The sequence below is a fragment of the Drosophila takahashii genome, chromosome 3R (genome assembly GCF_030179915.1).
Source record: "Drosophila takahashii strain IR98-3 E-12201 chromosome 3R, DtakHiC1v2, whole genome shotgun sequence".
Taxonomy (NCBI): Eukaryota; Metazoa; Arthropoda; class Insecta; order Diptera; family Drosophilidae; genus Drosophila; species Drosophila takahashii.
The window spans coordinates 17,045,807-17,058,633 of NC_091681.1; the positions used below are offsets into that span (position 1 = coordinate 17,045,807).

At 43.0% G+C, this 12,827-nt stretch overlaps 2 protein-coding genes across 2 annotated transcripts; one reads left to right on the forward strand and one right to left on the reverse strand.

Annotated features, from left to right (window-relative positions):
• Positions 1-1,208: 1,208 nt before the first annotated feature.
• On the reverse strand, positions 1,209-4,860 carry LOC108062668 (uncharacterized). Its single transcript, XM_017149447.3, has 5 exons — positions 4,613-4,860; positions 4,233-4,531; positions 3,091-4,167; positions 2,380-2,600; positions 1,209-2,311 (listed from the first exon to the last, which is right to left on the reverse strand). The coding sequence occupies exons 1-5, from the start codon at positions 4,622-4,624 to the stop codon at positions 2,103-2,105; spliced, it is 1,818 nt and encodes a 605-aa protein (XP_017004936.2). The 5' UTR covers positions 4,625-4,860; the 3' UTR covers positions 1,209-2,102.
• A 1,263-nt stretch (positions 4,861-6,123) lies between these two features.
• LOC108062649 (meckelin) lies at positions 6,124-12,826 on the forward strand. The gene is made up of 7 exons (XM_017149416.3): positions 6,124-6,376; positions 7,977-8,947; positions 9,729-10,906; positions 10,963-11,131; positions 12,321-12,408; positions 12,464-12,627; positions 12,682-12,826. The coding sequence occupies exons 1-7, from the start codon at positions 6,124-6,126 to the stop codon at positions 12,760-12,762; spliced, it is 2,904 nt and encodes a 967-aa protein (XP_017004905.3). The 3' UTR covers positions 12,763-12,826.
• Position 12,827: the final 1 nt, after the last annotated feature.

Below are 12,827 nucleotides of genomic sequence, written 5' to 3' on the forward strand. Positions count from 1 at the left end.
TGACTGGAGCATTTTCCGACTGGAGCATTTTGCCAATGGAGCATTTTGGTGACTGGAACATTTTGGTGACTGGAGCATTTTGAGACTGGAGCATTTTGGTGACTGGAGCATTTTGAGACTGGAGCATTTTGCCAATGGAGCATTTTGGTGACTGGAACATTTTGGTGACTGGAGCATTTTGCCAATGGAGCATTTTGGTGACTGGAACATTTTGGTGACTGGAGCATTTTGCGACTGGAGCATTTTGAGACTGGAGCATTTTGGTGACTGGAGCATTTTGAGACTGGAGCATTTTGCCAATGGAGCATTTTGGTGACTGGAACATTTTGGTGACTGGAACATTTTGGTGACTGGAGCATTTTGGTGACTGGAACATTTTGGTGACTGGAGCATTTTGCGACTGGAGCATTTTGAGACTGGAGCATTTTGCCAATGGAGCATTTTGAGACTGGAGCATTTTGCCAATGGAGCATTTTGCCAATGGAGCATTTTGCGACTGGAGCATTTTGCGAATGGAGCATTTTGCGACTGGAGCATTTTGCAAATGGAGCATTTTGCGAGTGGAGCATTTTGCGATTGGAGCATTTTGCGAATGGAGCATTTTGCGACTGGAGCATTTTGCATTTTGGATCATTGAGCAAGTAAAATGAGCATGTAACAAAATGAGCAAGTAATATGAGCAAGTAAAATGAGCATGTAAAATGATCTTGTAACAAAATGAGCAAGTAAATTGAGGAAGTAATATGAGCAAGTAAAATAAGCATGTAACAAAATGAGCAAGTAATATGAGCATGTAATATGAGCGCAGAATATGAGCATGTAATATGAGCATGTAATATGAGCATGTAATATGAGCAAGTAAAATGAGCATGTAAAATGAGCATGCTACAAAATGAAAATGTTACAAATAAGAACAATATGCGAACAAAGCACATACTACATATATTTGCGCCCAAAGCACATGACAATTTGCGCCCAAAAACCATATTACAATTTGATCCCAAAGACCGTATGACAGTTTTTGTGAATAATCCTCAAAATCTTTTTTTTAAACGTCAACTTTTTTAACTGATTAAGTTTTTGGTGATATTTCTACATAGAGAATATGAAAATGAACATATAATTTGGTTGATAAAATGAAAAAAAATATTTAATCTGAATATCCCTAACACACATTGAGTTAAAGACATCAATTTAGTCGTAGAATAAAATATTTATTTATTATTTAGTCCAGAAGGTAAACATTAAGCGATAATATGGTATGTTACGATAAGTTCCCACACTTCAGCTAGGTAAATACTTATGGTTGCAAGTGTCTTTTATTGCGTATAATACTGTTTGCTCGTTTATAGAATTACTGGTAACGGTGAGCTCGGGCGGGCTAAAGTATGTATTTAAATAGCCTTTGCATCCTGAATACAACCCTTTTTCTGTTTCTTAAATTTAAACACAACTCGTAACCTCTCTCGTCGCCTCTCTCTAAATTCACTTCAAGATCTATGAAGTTCTAATGCAAAATATAATGTAAATCTTACGCGTCTATCATGTCGATTATCATTAGGATAGTTTAGGTATAGGCTATATTCGAGTTGCTTTTGATATGGGCGAGAAGTCGTCGATTGCACGAGAATGGCTAAGAATAAATGCTAAGTAGATATTGCACAAAGTAAATCGTAAGATGTCACAACAGAGGGCACACAACATAATAAATTAAATTTAGTTTTCTTTCGTTTTTCGTTTTGCCAACATAATTAAAATATCACAGACGTTTTGCCAATTGTTTAACTAATTTGCCGTTTTGCTTGTTAATTTTGCATGCCGAATGGTGAAAGACAGGGTGGGGAGAATAAAATCAAACGAATCCAACCGCAGGATTCAAAATGTCAGTCAAATTTGAAAATTAAATCAAGTCTTGCGTTTAACATGGCACGTAATTGCTAAGAGGAAAACTGGAGCCAAGCCTACGAGGGTAAACTGCTATGCTTATTTAAGATCTATGCGTATTTCTGTGTGTAAATACTAAGTGTTCTCGAACTCCTGGAAGAACGGGGGAATGGGGTGTATGTGTATGCATGTTACTAGATGAACTCCTTCGCCTTCGATTAGTGCATGTTATCCACTCTGGGGAGACCCAAGGCAGCGCTTAGGTTAAGTCCTGGAGGAACACCCACTCCAACGCCAACGCCCACGCTCACACCCACTCCAGAACCAACGTTGCCCTCGCTCTCGCTTTTCCAGGAGGACACGGGTATGTGGGGAGCTGGGAGGCAGTTGCGAAGCGTCTGCACGATCTGAATGGTGTCCATGAGGGCTGCAGAGGAGGAGGAAACAGAAGGAGTTGGTAAGCATCTGAGAACCGGTTCCCAATTCGGTACTCACTCTTCTGCAGACTCTCGCTCTGCTTGCCGTAGGGCTTGCACATAGAGGGACGTATGTAGGTCTTCATCCGCGACATGTTCCGCATTAGCTCCGCAAAGATCCGCACTATCTTGTCCTGGCCCACGGCCAAGTGATCCATGCGGTTGGCGTCGCCGGTGGCCCAAGCTCCATTGTGCAGCGCCAACAAATCCTTGTTAGACTCTATGGAATCCAGATTGGAGCTAAAGTCGTCGAAAATGTTGCAAAAGTATGAGAAAATTGAGTATTAAAAGTGCAAAAGTGTTTATCTTGTAAAAAATAATTAATCGGTTTGTTCACAAATACAAAACAAATCATAAATAATTGAAAATGTTGTTGCTCTGCAAATGTTAATATCTAATTGGTTTTATAAGAACAGGTATTATAAATTAAAATTAAATTTTATTAATAACCTAAAGCCATTATTCTGCGAGTAAAACAGGTTAATTGTTTTATAAAAATCTATTATTAAGAAAATATGTAGGTATGACAATAATTGTTTTGAGTTTGATTTCTATTTTGTAATTTACCCCCATATATATTAGTCAAGTCAAATGAGCATGTAACAAAATGAGCAAGTAAAATGTAAAAGCATGTAACAAAATGAGCATGTAACAAAATGAGCAAGTAAAATGAGCATGTAAAATGAGCATGTGACAAAATGAGTAAGTAACTTGACCAAATTCCACTCACCGCAAGGAGTCGGCCACGTTCTTGTGGGTAATCTGGTCCAGCGATGAGTGAGAGGAAGACGAAGAGGACGAGTGCGGCGACTGAGAGGGCGGCGGCAAGGGATGGTGACCGAGATGGGCTTGAGGACCGCTTGCAGATCCACCTGCCGCTGAAGTGGCTGTGGCAGACGGTGGCTGTTGCTGATTGGCGGCCACGGCGGCAGCCACCGCCTGCGATTGCATCAGTCCCTGGATCTGTAGATTGGCGGCCGCAGCTGCGACGGCCATGGGATCAAAGTGCTTGGGATCAAGCTGAGCGAAGACCCGCTGCTTTTCCAGCGGACTGAGGTGGTTGCTAAGCTTCTCCAGACTCTGCTGGGCGAGGACGCGGTTCTGCTGTTGGATCAGGGCCGCCGTCAGTTGCTGCTGGTGCTTGGCAGCTGCTTGCTGCTGCTGCTGTTGCTGCTGCTGCTGTTGTTGCTGCTGTTGCTGCTGTTGCTGCTGCTGCTGTTGGTGATGGGCGGCTGCCGCACTGATCTGGGACAGCTGCGTCTGTATGCTGCTCTGCTGCTGCTTGGTCAGATGCTGCAGCTGCGGCGGCACCGGCACCTGCGGCACCTTTGCCCCCGTCGACTTGGACAGATCAATCTCGACGTTGGCTGAACTCGAGCTACTGGCCGCACTGGACGCGGAACCGCCGGCCGAGCCACCCGGTCCGGATGCAGTGGCTCCGCCAGGCGGCAGGTGGGACAGACGCTGCAGGAACTCGGGCGTATTAACGCCCGGATACTGCTGCTCCATGAACGGCATGGGCGAGATGCCCATGTGGTTCTTGTAGTAACGACACGCAGGACTGGGGCACGACTGCACCACCTCGATGATGAACTCCTTCTCCATGCCAAACTGATCCCGGCCGATGGTGTAGGACTCGATGACCGCCCGCACCGTGGCGTCCACACTGAGGTGCAGGCCATGCGGACCCGACATGTGCTTCAGCATCACAGCGTTGGCAAAGTGCTCGAAGGGCAGCACAATCTTGCCATTGTCCCGTAGTATCAGACGACCCTGGGAGTCCAGAGTCAGCCGGTTGGCCAGCACCCTGTGGGAGAAGAGAAGGAAGTTAGGAAAGGGCTACATACCAAAGGTATATATACCAATACTCACTGCAGATAGGCGGCGCTGGGCAGCATGGCGTTGTCCTTGAGATCGCTGAAGCACTGCAGCAGCTCGGCACTCGGATTCCAGCCCTTGTTCTGCAGATACAGCTGCAGCAGCATGTACAGCTTCTCCGTGACATAGCCCACTCCCGGCATTCCGGCATTTGGCTGGGGCAGCATTTCACCGCCGGCCACGCCCCCTCCGCCGCCACCGCCACCGCCTCCGGGTCCCTTGGAGAGCGCCGCCTTCATCGTCTCGGACAGATCCAATTTGTAGTTGTCGGGATAAAAGTGCTTGGCGTGCTCCTGCAAGGATTGTTGATATGTTGATTGATTGATTGATACACACACTCTGAGACGAAGACACCACCGCCACCGCCCACTCACCAAATTGTTCATTTTCGTCTGGGGCTGCGGTCTCCTAAACTGAGCGACGCCAGCGTAGCATCCTGGATGCGAATGGCCAACGGTTGCTGTGGGGCATCAAATCACCCGTCGGTTGGGGGACGAGACTGGGCTAACTGGCGGCCACGGATCGGGGGAAAAAACTGTATGTGTCCGCCGCCTAATTGTGTTGTCCTTGCAAGGAAGTGGGCGGGGGGAGGCGAGCAGTGTGACCGTCGCACGACGCTGCCAAAAGCCCAGGGATGCAAAAGGCGGTTCAATTAAATCTTGTCTTTAAAAGTAGTTATACAATTTAATTTTTAAAATAGTTACTTTTATGATAAACCCTTTTATTGTAGATTCCATTACCGCAAATTTATATTATTTCTACTGTATATTACCATTCCATCAATAAAACCCTCTTTTCCAGCTTTTACTGCATTTAAAGTCAAAAGTAACGGTCGAATTACGAATTGTGAATTCTGCTAACAAAACAAAATTAAAGTAAATCAGTAATCCAATTTGGATCGAAAAATAATATACATTTAAAAAAATGTGCCTTAAAATAATAATTTAAAATTAAATGTAGAAAAATTAATAGGTTTCGATAAATATCCTCCTGTCCGTTCGTATGCACACTAAGATCTCGGGAACTTTAAAATACAACTTTATCACAGTGCCACGCCCCTCTAACGCCCATAAAGCACATATAAAATTGAAGTACATTTTTTATTTCATTAGTCGGTGGGCATCGGTACGTCAAACATTTTTTAAATCAAAAAGTTTTCATTAATTGGCCACTAGGTGGCGCTCTGCAGTGTCGGAAACAGTCGATTTGCATATATCCATTACCCTCGCACTCCCTTTAGAAGATGAAAGGGTATCTGATAGTCGAGGCACTTCACTATAGCGTTCATTCTAGTTCCTCATTATTTCATTAAATATTTTCATTTAATTCTATAATAAGTGCAAATTAAAGTATACATTATAAATTAAAATACTTAATATCGCAGGAGGATCAATTAATTTAATATCCTCCCTGATGGTCAAAGGCTTGCCCGGTAAGAATTCCATCACGTTGAATTATATTTCTAAAATAGCCTTTGCCATATTTACCCACAAATCGTATGCAAAATGCTAGAAAAGTAATGAAGGCAATCACAATTTTGAGCACGCAAAGTGCTGAAATATACAAGTCAGCCCAGTGGGACGCACGATAATCCGAGGCGTAACAAGTCTTGAGGACTCATTACACTTGAGGTGGCCGCCGGGTCAGAAATTTCGGTCGAGGGAGCAACCACCTGGGCCAACCCCCCCGGATAATGGCCATTTTGCATGCGTGCCCGGTGAAATCCTGGGGTTGGGTAGCTATAGCAACATCGCTCCCACCACGAGTCCCATTGTTTACTTGCCTTCCTCTGCGCCTTCGAAATTGCAGCTGCAATCGATGGGGTATTCAGTATCCTTTCGAGTTTTGAAGAGAGAGCAGCAGCAGCTCCGAAAATCAGATCAGGATGAGGTGCTTCCTCCGGATTATCAACTGGTGCTTTGCCCTTCTTTGGATCGGCACACTAATTCAATTGGCCAACGGTTCGCTGACCATTCCCACGCCGAATCCCACCCAGGTGCCAACGCCACACACATTCCGCTTCCAGAATCCGCTGCAGTGCCTCAAGAACGAGTACTACAACCTCAACCTATTCGACTGTGTGCCCTGCAATGAGGTCGCTTTGGGAGACGGGGGTCTCGGAAAACTGCAGCCCGACAGTGAGTGGTAGTATTGATCAAACAGAACCCAAGGGGGAGGCAGGCGAAGGGGCAAGGAACTGCATGCTAGTCAAGGAAAATTATGACAAGAAGCACCCTCACATTTTGAGTCATTCAATAATTTTTAATAATTAAAGATTAAAGTCTCTTTCGCTAGGTTTTACATTACTCGGGTCACTGACCTGCTAACTTTAAGTTTAAATACCCTCAAAAATGGTCAGATCACTTTTACACCAATAAACTCAATCAAATTAAAGCAAAAATGTTTATTTATTCGCTTAAAAAATAAAACAAAACAAAGAAAAACATCAAATTTTTCCAACCAAATAAAATAAAAATGAATCATAAAATTTGGATTGTTTATATCACAAATTATGATTACGGTCCATTGTTCAAAGATTGCTTTGTTTTAAAATCATACTTGAGCTAATTATTAATTTACCAATTATTAAATCGTAAACTTAATTTACCTAAGATGATATTTTTTTTCTGATTTGTTATACCCGTTACTCGTAGAGTAAAAGGGTATACTAGATTCGTGCAAAAGTATGTAACAGCTAGAAGGAAGCGTTTCCGACCCCATAAAGTATATATATTCTTGATCAGGGTCACTAGCCGAGTCGATCTAGCCATGTCCGTCTGTCCGTCTGTCCGTCTGTCCGTCTGTCCGTCTGTCCGTCTGTCCGTCTGTATGAACGCTGAGATCTCAGAAACTACAAAAGCTAGAAGGTTGAGATTTCCCACACATATTCTTTGGCTTCCTACGCAGCGCAAGTTTATTTTAGCCGAGCGCCACGCCCACTAACGATTTTAAAATGGGTCCTGCGCCCACATTTTTAAAGATTTCCGAGAAGTATAAATGCAATTTTGTTGTGTATATTTATACCTATCGAAATGTAGAAGACATTTTTCAAATCGGACCATTCATTAAAAAGTTATACGCAATCAAAAATTATATATCTATCTCCCTCGCACTCCCTTTAGCTGAGTAACGATTATTAGTCGGGACACCAACCCGACACAGCGTTCGCACTCCCTTTAGCTGAGTGACGGGTATTAGATAGTCGGGACAACAACCCGACTATAGCGTTCTCTCTTGTTTTAAGTTAGAATAGGTTCACATGGAAAAGTACTACATTTTCTACCTTAATAGAAATCTATATTTAATAAGTTATGTAAAGATAAAATAAATAAGGGATCGTTATTCTTATGATTTTTAAAATAAAAATTGTAAAATAATAATTTTTTTTGATTTATATAAAAAAAATTAAATTTAAAAGTCTTATTCTCCAATTTGTATTTTAAAAATTGAAAAAAAAGACTTAAAATTGAAAAAAAAGGTTTATTACATTTTTTCATTTGCCGAGCCAAACTAAGTATGTGGTATTTTTCCCATATTTTTTGGACGCTGTTTTGGTCTTCAATTTTTTTAAATTCATAACACTTATGTGCAGTCCCTGAAATAAACTTAAACTTTATTGGTAGTAGTTGAAAAGAAATTTTCATTTTGTTACATGTTTTGAAAAAATTATGCAAAAAGTTTTAATAATTTACAATTTATTTAATATTATTATTATCATATGTTTGTCCCCCATTCCAGAGTTTACCTGCAAATGCCCGATTGGCCACCTGTCCATCTATGAACGCGGCAAGACGTGGCCCACCTGCGATGAGATTTGCACCCCGGACAGGAGCGACAATTGCACCTCCGTGTGGCTTCCACAGCCGCGTCCTTCCGCCCAATGCAGCTATCGGTACCTCAACTCAACGTCTGTCTTCGCCAGCCAGTTGGCGGTGCATCCGCTCATCGCTGGCATTATCCTGACCAAGACGAATCCTGCGAGCAGCAAAGGCGATTGCCAATCCTGCGATTTGGCTCACAATTTTCGCTATCAGGATTTTTGCTTGGCCAGCTCCCTGCTCCGTCCGTATATGCACTACAATGCCTTCTGGCAGGCCACCACCACCACAGGTTTCAGACCGGATGCAAGTGCACCCAGTCACTTCGGGGACCTCAAGTTCGTGGCCTTCTTCTGTCTGACCCTGCGGAACGATACCGCCTGCCAGCAGCTGGCAAATCTCTGCGTGCTCTCGCACTTCTCGCTGGAGAAGCACTCGCCCTGCAGTGCCTTCCTGCTCACCCAGGTCTCGGATGTGGTGATGAAGTATGCCCATTCCGGCGAACAGGTGCGTTCCCTGCAGCCGTTTCTGTTCTACAAGAAGGGTCGCGTTACCAAGGAGCTGCTCTCGAAGACGCTGCAGCTGCCAGATCGCAAGGAGCTGCGGCTTTTCAGCACCACATTTGGCCTGGACGGTGGACTCAAGCGGTGGGGTCCCTTCCATCCGGAGATGCTGAACATGTGCCAACAGCCAGCGCCAAATCTGCGTCTGGCTTTGCCGGCGAAGGAGTCGGAGGTCTCCTGCCAGCTGACCCTGGAGCGCCTAATTGACCTGGCCAACCAGCAGGCCAACGACGAGTTTCTCACGGTTTTCCTCAACTTTAGCAGCAACTGGCAGTTTCTTCTCCACCAGCTGCCCGTGCTCATCGAGACTTTGACGCCGGAGAATCAGGTTAGGAAATTACTGGATAATCCTATACACTCATAAAAAAATCGCCATTGATTCAAGAAATTCGCCATTGATTCAAGAGAATCGCCTGTGATTTTCATCCAACGGCAAATCGCCATTAATTATGGGAAATAGTTTTCTTGAATTTACGGTTTCGCCTTTCTAAAAATCATTACCTATTTTTCTGAATTTTACGGCAAATAACCCTAAAATTTAGGACAATTTTTCTTGAAAATAGAAAAATTAAAGTATTTTTGTGCATGACCCATTTTTTTTTAATTTGTCCGACTGATTTTTTTTATCACTTTTGCATTTAGGTTTGTTAACTAAAATGTAGAACCGCGGTTTCCGCGGCGACTTTTGTACAAATGTTTAGTGTCCGGACGCCTGTAACAGCTAGGCCATCATACGAATACTAACAAATTACAAAACTTTCCTGAAAAATAGGAATTTATTCTCTGGAATCAAAGGCGATTTCGCCATTAACACAAGAAAAAAGTTCGGAAAATATCGCCTTTTTATCCAAGAAAATATCGCCATTAATCCAAGAAAAAATTCAACGACTCTCCTTTTTATTCCTTTTTTTTAAATCAATGGTTAATTTCCATAAACTTAAGAACATTTTTCTTGATTTTAGAAAAATGTTCTTAAGTTTATGGAAATTAACCATTGATTTAAAAAAAAGGAATAAAAAGGAGAGTCGTTGAATTCAATGGCAATTTAAAATCACGGGCTTTCTGAGTGTACTTTCCAGAAACTAACTCATTGATCTCCCCCTTTTCAGCGTCCCCAGCAGGAGGAGTGGCAGCTGGTGAAGCGTTTTCAGTTAATCTCCGCCTCGCCGCGCGACAATCGAATCCACCAGACATTGCCACGCTACGAGGATGGCCACAAGCTGCAGCAGTACTACTCGCTGCGCTATGTCGAGGATATGGAACTGCATTATACCCTGGACAAGGATCAGCCGGATAGAGTGGGTCTACCCATCATTCGGCTGCGGTATCGGCATATTGAGATGGGTTCGGGAAATGCCTCGCTCTCCCAGCTTTATCCATTTCGCTTGAGGATTACCCACGAGCAGGTGAAACGAGGCTGGGATTGGTTCGTACTGGAGGTGGCGCTGCCCCTGCTTCTTTTGCTGGCCCTCGCAGCTGCTATCTTTCGTCTGCAGAATTTGCGAAGGAGGAGAAAGGCCGATCTGTGCCAGATGAGCAGCTTGATCGAGTTTCTCCTGCAGCTTGCCGGCAATGTGGCCTATGCTTTGTTGGCCACTGCTCTGCTTCTCCTGCTGCTGCAGGCCTCCAGTCCACGCCTGCTGAAGATCCTGCTCTATCCCGCCTGCCTGCTGCAGTTGCTCTTCCTGGGCGTTCAGCTGTGGCGCTCCAGCCAGCTGGAACTGTTTCTCATCGACTGGGAGAGGCCGCGAAGCAGCTGCGAGGGGCAGCGCCTCAATCTGGACAGCTCCTCGCTCTGCTCCAGCGTGCGCACCTTTGTCGCGGAGAGCAGCGTCTCCGCCTGGCGGGTCCTCTTCACGGCCAATGCCTGGATTCGCCTGAGCGTGAGCCAGAAGTACTCCACCCTGGGTCAGGTGTTTGTAGCCGTCGCAGCCTATCAGTTTTTGGAGAGATTTACCAGGGGAGATCTCTTACTGAGCTGCTGCTTGCTGGCGGCCGTTTATCTGCTCACATATCTGCTTCAGATTATGGGACACCACCTGTTTGTGGCCAATCCCCTGCAGAAGTTCATCGATCTTTGCAGTCTGGCCAATATATCTCTGTTCTCGCTGACGGAACCGGGTTTCGGCTACTACATCCACGGACGATCCCCACACGGATTTGCCGATACGGACATGTCCTCGATGATTTTGCAGCTGCAGAGGACCCAGGCCATGAGTGGCCGACGGGGACTGCTTATGGATTCGGATAAGCAGGCGTACATCATACTGCCTCCCAGAAATCTGCAGTGAGTATTGGTTGTAATCCTAGATGTTTATTGTTTTCATGGTTTTTATGATTCAGCATCTACCTGGAGCGACTCCTGCTGCCCTTCCAGCGCAGCCTCACCGGCAGCCTCTCGCAGACGCTTCTCTATCAAAAGGACATCGTTCCCAGCATCGATGGCCAAATGGAGCGCACCTCTATCGCGTATGCCAGCGTCAATCGCTTCTTCTGCGCCTTTATCGACCATGTGAGTAAAAGCTAAAATATTTTAAAGCCAAAATTACACAGTGCAACATGAAAAATGTAACCGCAATTCTGATTTCATGGGCGGAAAGAACTCATCGAAATAAGCTAAAACCCATTTGGGTTTCTCTGGCTTAGCTCGCGTTTACCTATTATAGCGAGTTAAAGTTTTACATACAAAATTTATTTGTAACGGCCATATCTTGTGAACCGATTAAAATTTCACTATCAAGTCTTCAGTGATTATGTAGCTATGAACCCAAGGAACTAAATTGACAAATGACTCTTGCGCACTTAGCACCTAGTGCACCTAGCGCGTTAAAAAACAAATTTGCATAATTTTTCGATTTTTAACGCGCTAGGTGTACGTCTTCGCAAGAGCCATTTGTCAATTTAGTTCCTTGGGTTCATAGCTACATAATCACTGAAGACTTGATAGTGAAATTTTAATCGGTTCACAAGATATGGCCGTTACAAATAAATTTTGTATGTAAAACTTTAACTCGCTATAATAGGTAAACGCGAGCTAAGCCAGAGAAACCCAAATGGGTTTTAGCTTATTTCGATGAGTTCTTTCCGCCCATGAAATCAGAATTGCGGTTACATTTTATAACCCTAAAAATGTTGCACAGTGTTATTATTTCTTTAAAAATATCAATTAGAGCTATGGAAAATTAATTCACAATTTAATAAGTCCAGAATGTAATAATTACTAAAATATTTTAAAGAAAAAATGATTACTTCTTAAAAAATATCAATTAGAGTTATGGAAAATAAATTCACAATTTAATAAGTCCAGAACTGACTCAATCAGAAAGCTAATGATTACTAAAATATTATAAAGAAAAAATTATTACTTCTTCAAAAATATCAATTAGAGTTATGGAAAATCAATTCACTCAATCAGAAAGAATGTGATTACTAAAATATTTTAAAGAAAAAATGATAACTTCTTAAAAAATATCAATTAGAGTTATGGAAAATTAATTCACATCTTAATAAGTCCAAAACTGACTCAATCAGAAAGCAAAAGATTTTTTAAAAAAGTATATTAGTTAGAATTAAGATTTTGAACTTTCATATTCACCAGCTATCTTATGAGCTTTAGGATTTGTTTTTTTATTGTTATTTATTCAGGTGTAATTTATAAATTTAATATCTTTTTCTATGTCATAATAATACTTGATTAACAGGCCATTAAGGACATGGATTACATCATTAAGGAAAAATCATTTGTGGAGCAATTGCTCAACTGCGAAATTGACAACTACATTACGGAAAGTGAGTGTTAAGATATTGCTCTTTCAAATACTAGAATACAAGTTTAAACTTTCAGACAAAGGTACCTTTTACATCGACGACTCGTTCAGCTTCTCCCGAGTTCTCCTTTTGGGTAATCATTTGCATATCTTTGTGATGGAACTGCTCCTGCTGCTGTCGATCTTCCTGATGACCTCGAACTTGTTGATTGCAGCTGCGGCAGCTTGTGTGTTCAACATGGTAGGTTTTAAATTTCCATATAGATACACAAAATAGTTTCGAAATTTATTTTAGTTACTACGGAAAGTGTTCCGCCATTGGGTGCGCCGCAATGTCTCCCGCAAGACCCTCATCGACGAGAGATTCCTCTTGTAGCCCCACAGTGAGGAGCAATATCTGCGGGAGGACGGATTCTTTGCCATTTAAATGATATCAGAGCA

Bases quoted from the DNA above. Each gene is read 5' to 3' on its own strand.
- LOC108062649 (XM_017149416.3), top strand. From the start codon at position 6,124: ATGAGGTGCTTCCTCCGGATTATCAACTGGTGCTTTGCCCTTCTTTGG. The intron at 8,948-9,728 runs GTTAGGAAATTA...CCCCCTTTTCAG, and splicing joins CTTTGACGCCGGAGAATCAG to CGTCCCCAGCAGGAGGAGTG. The intron at 10,907-10,962 runs GTGAGTATTGGT...TTTATGATTCAG, and splicing joins CTGCCTCCCAGAAATCTGCA to CATCTACCTGGAGCGACTCC.
- LOC108062668 (XM_017149447.3), bottom strand. The intron at 4,168-4,232 runs GTGAGTATTGGT...CTTCTCCCACAG, and splicing joins CCCAGCGCCGCCTATCTGCA to GGTGCTGGCCAACCGGCTGA. The intron at 2,312-2,379 runs GTGAGTACCGAA...CCTCCTCTGCAG, and splicing joins GAGCGAGAGTCTGCAGAAGA to CCCTCATGGACACCATTCAG.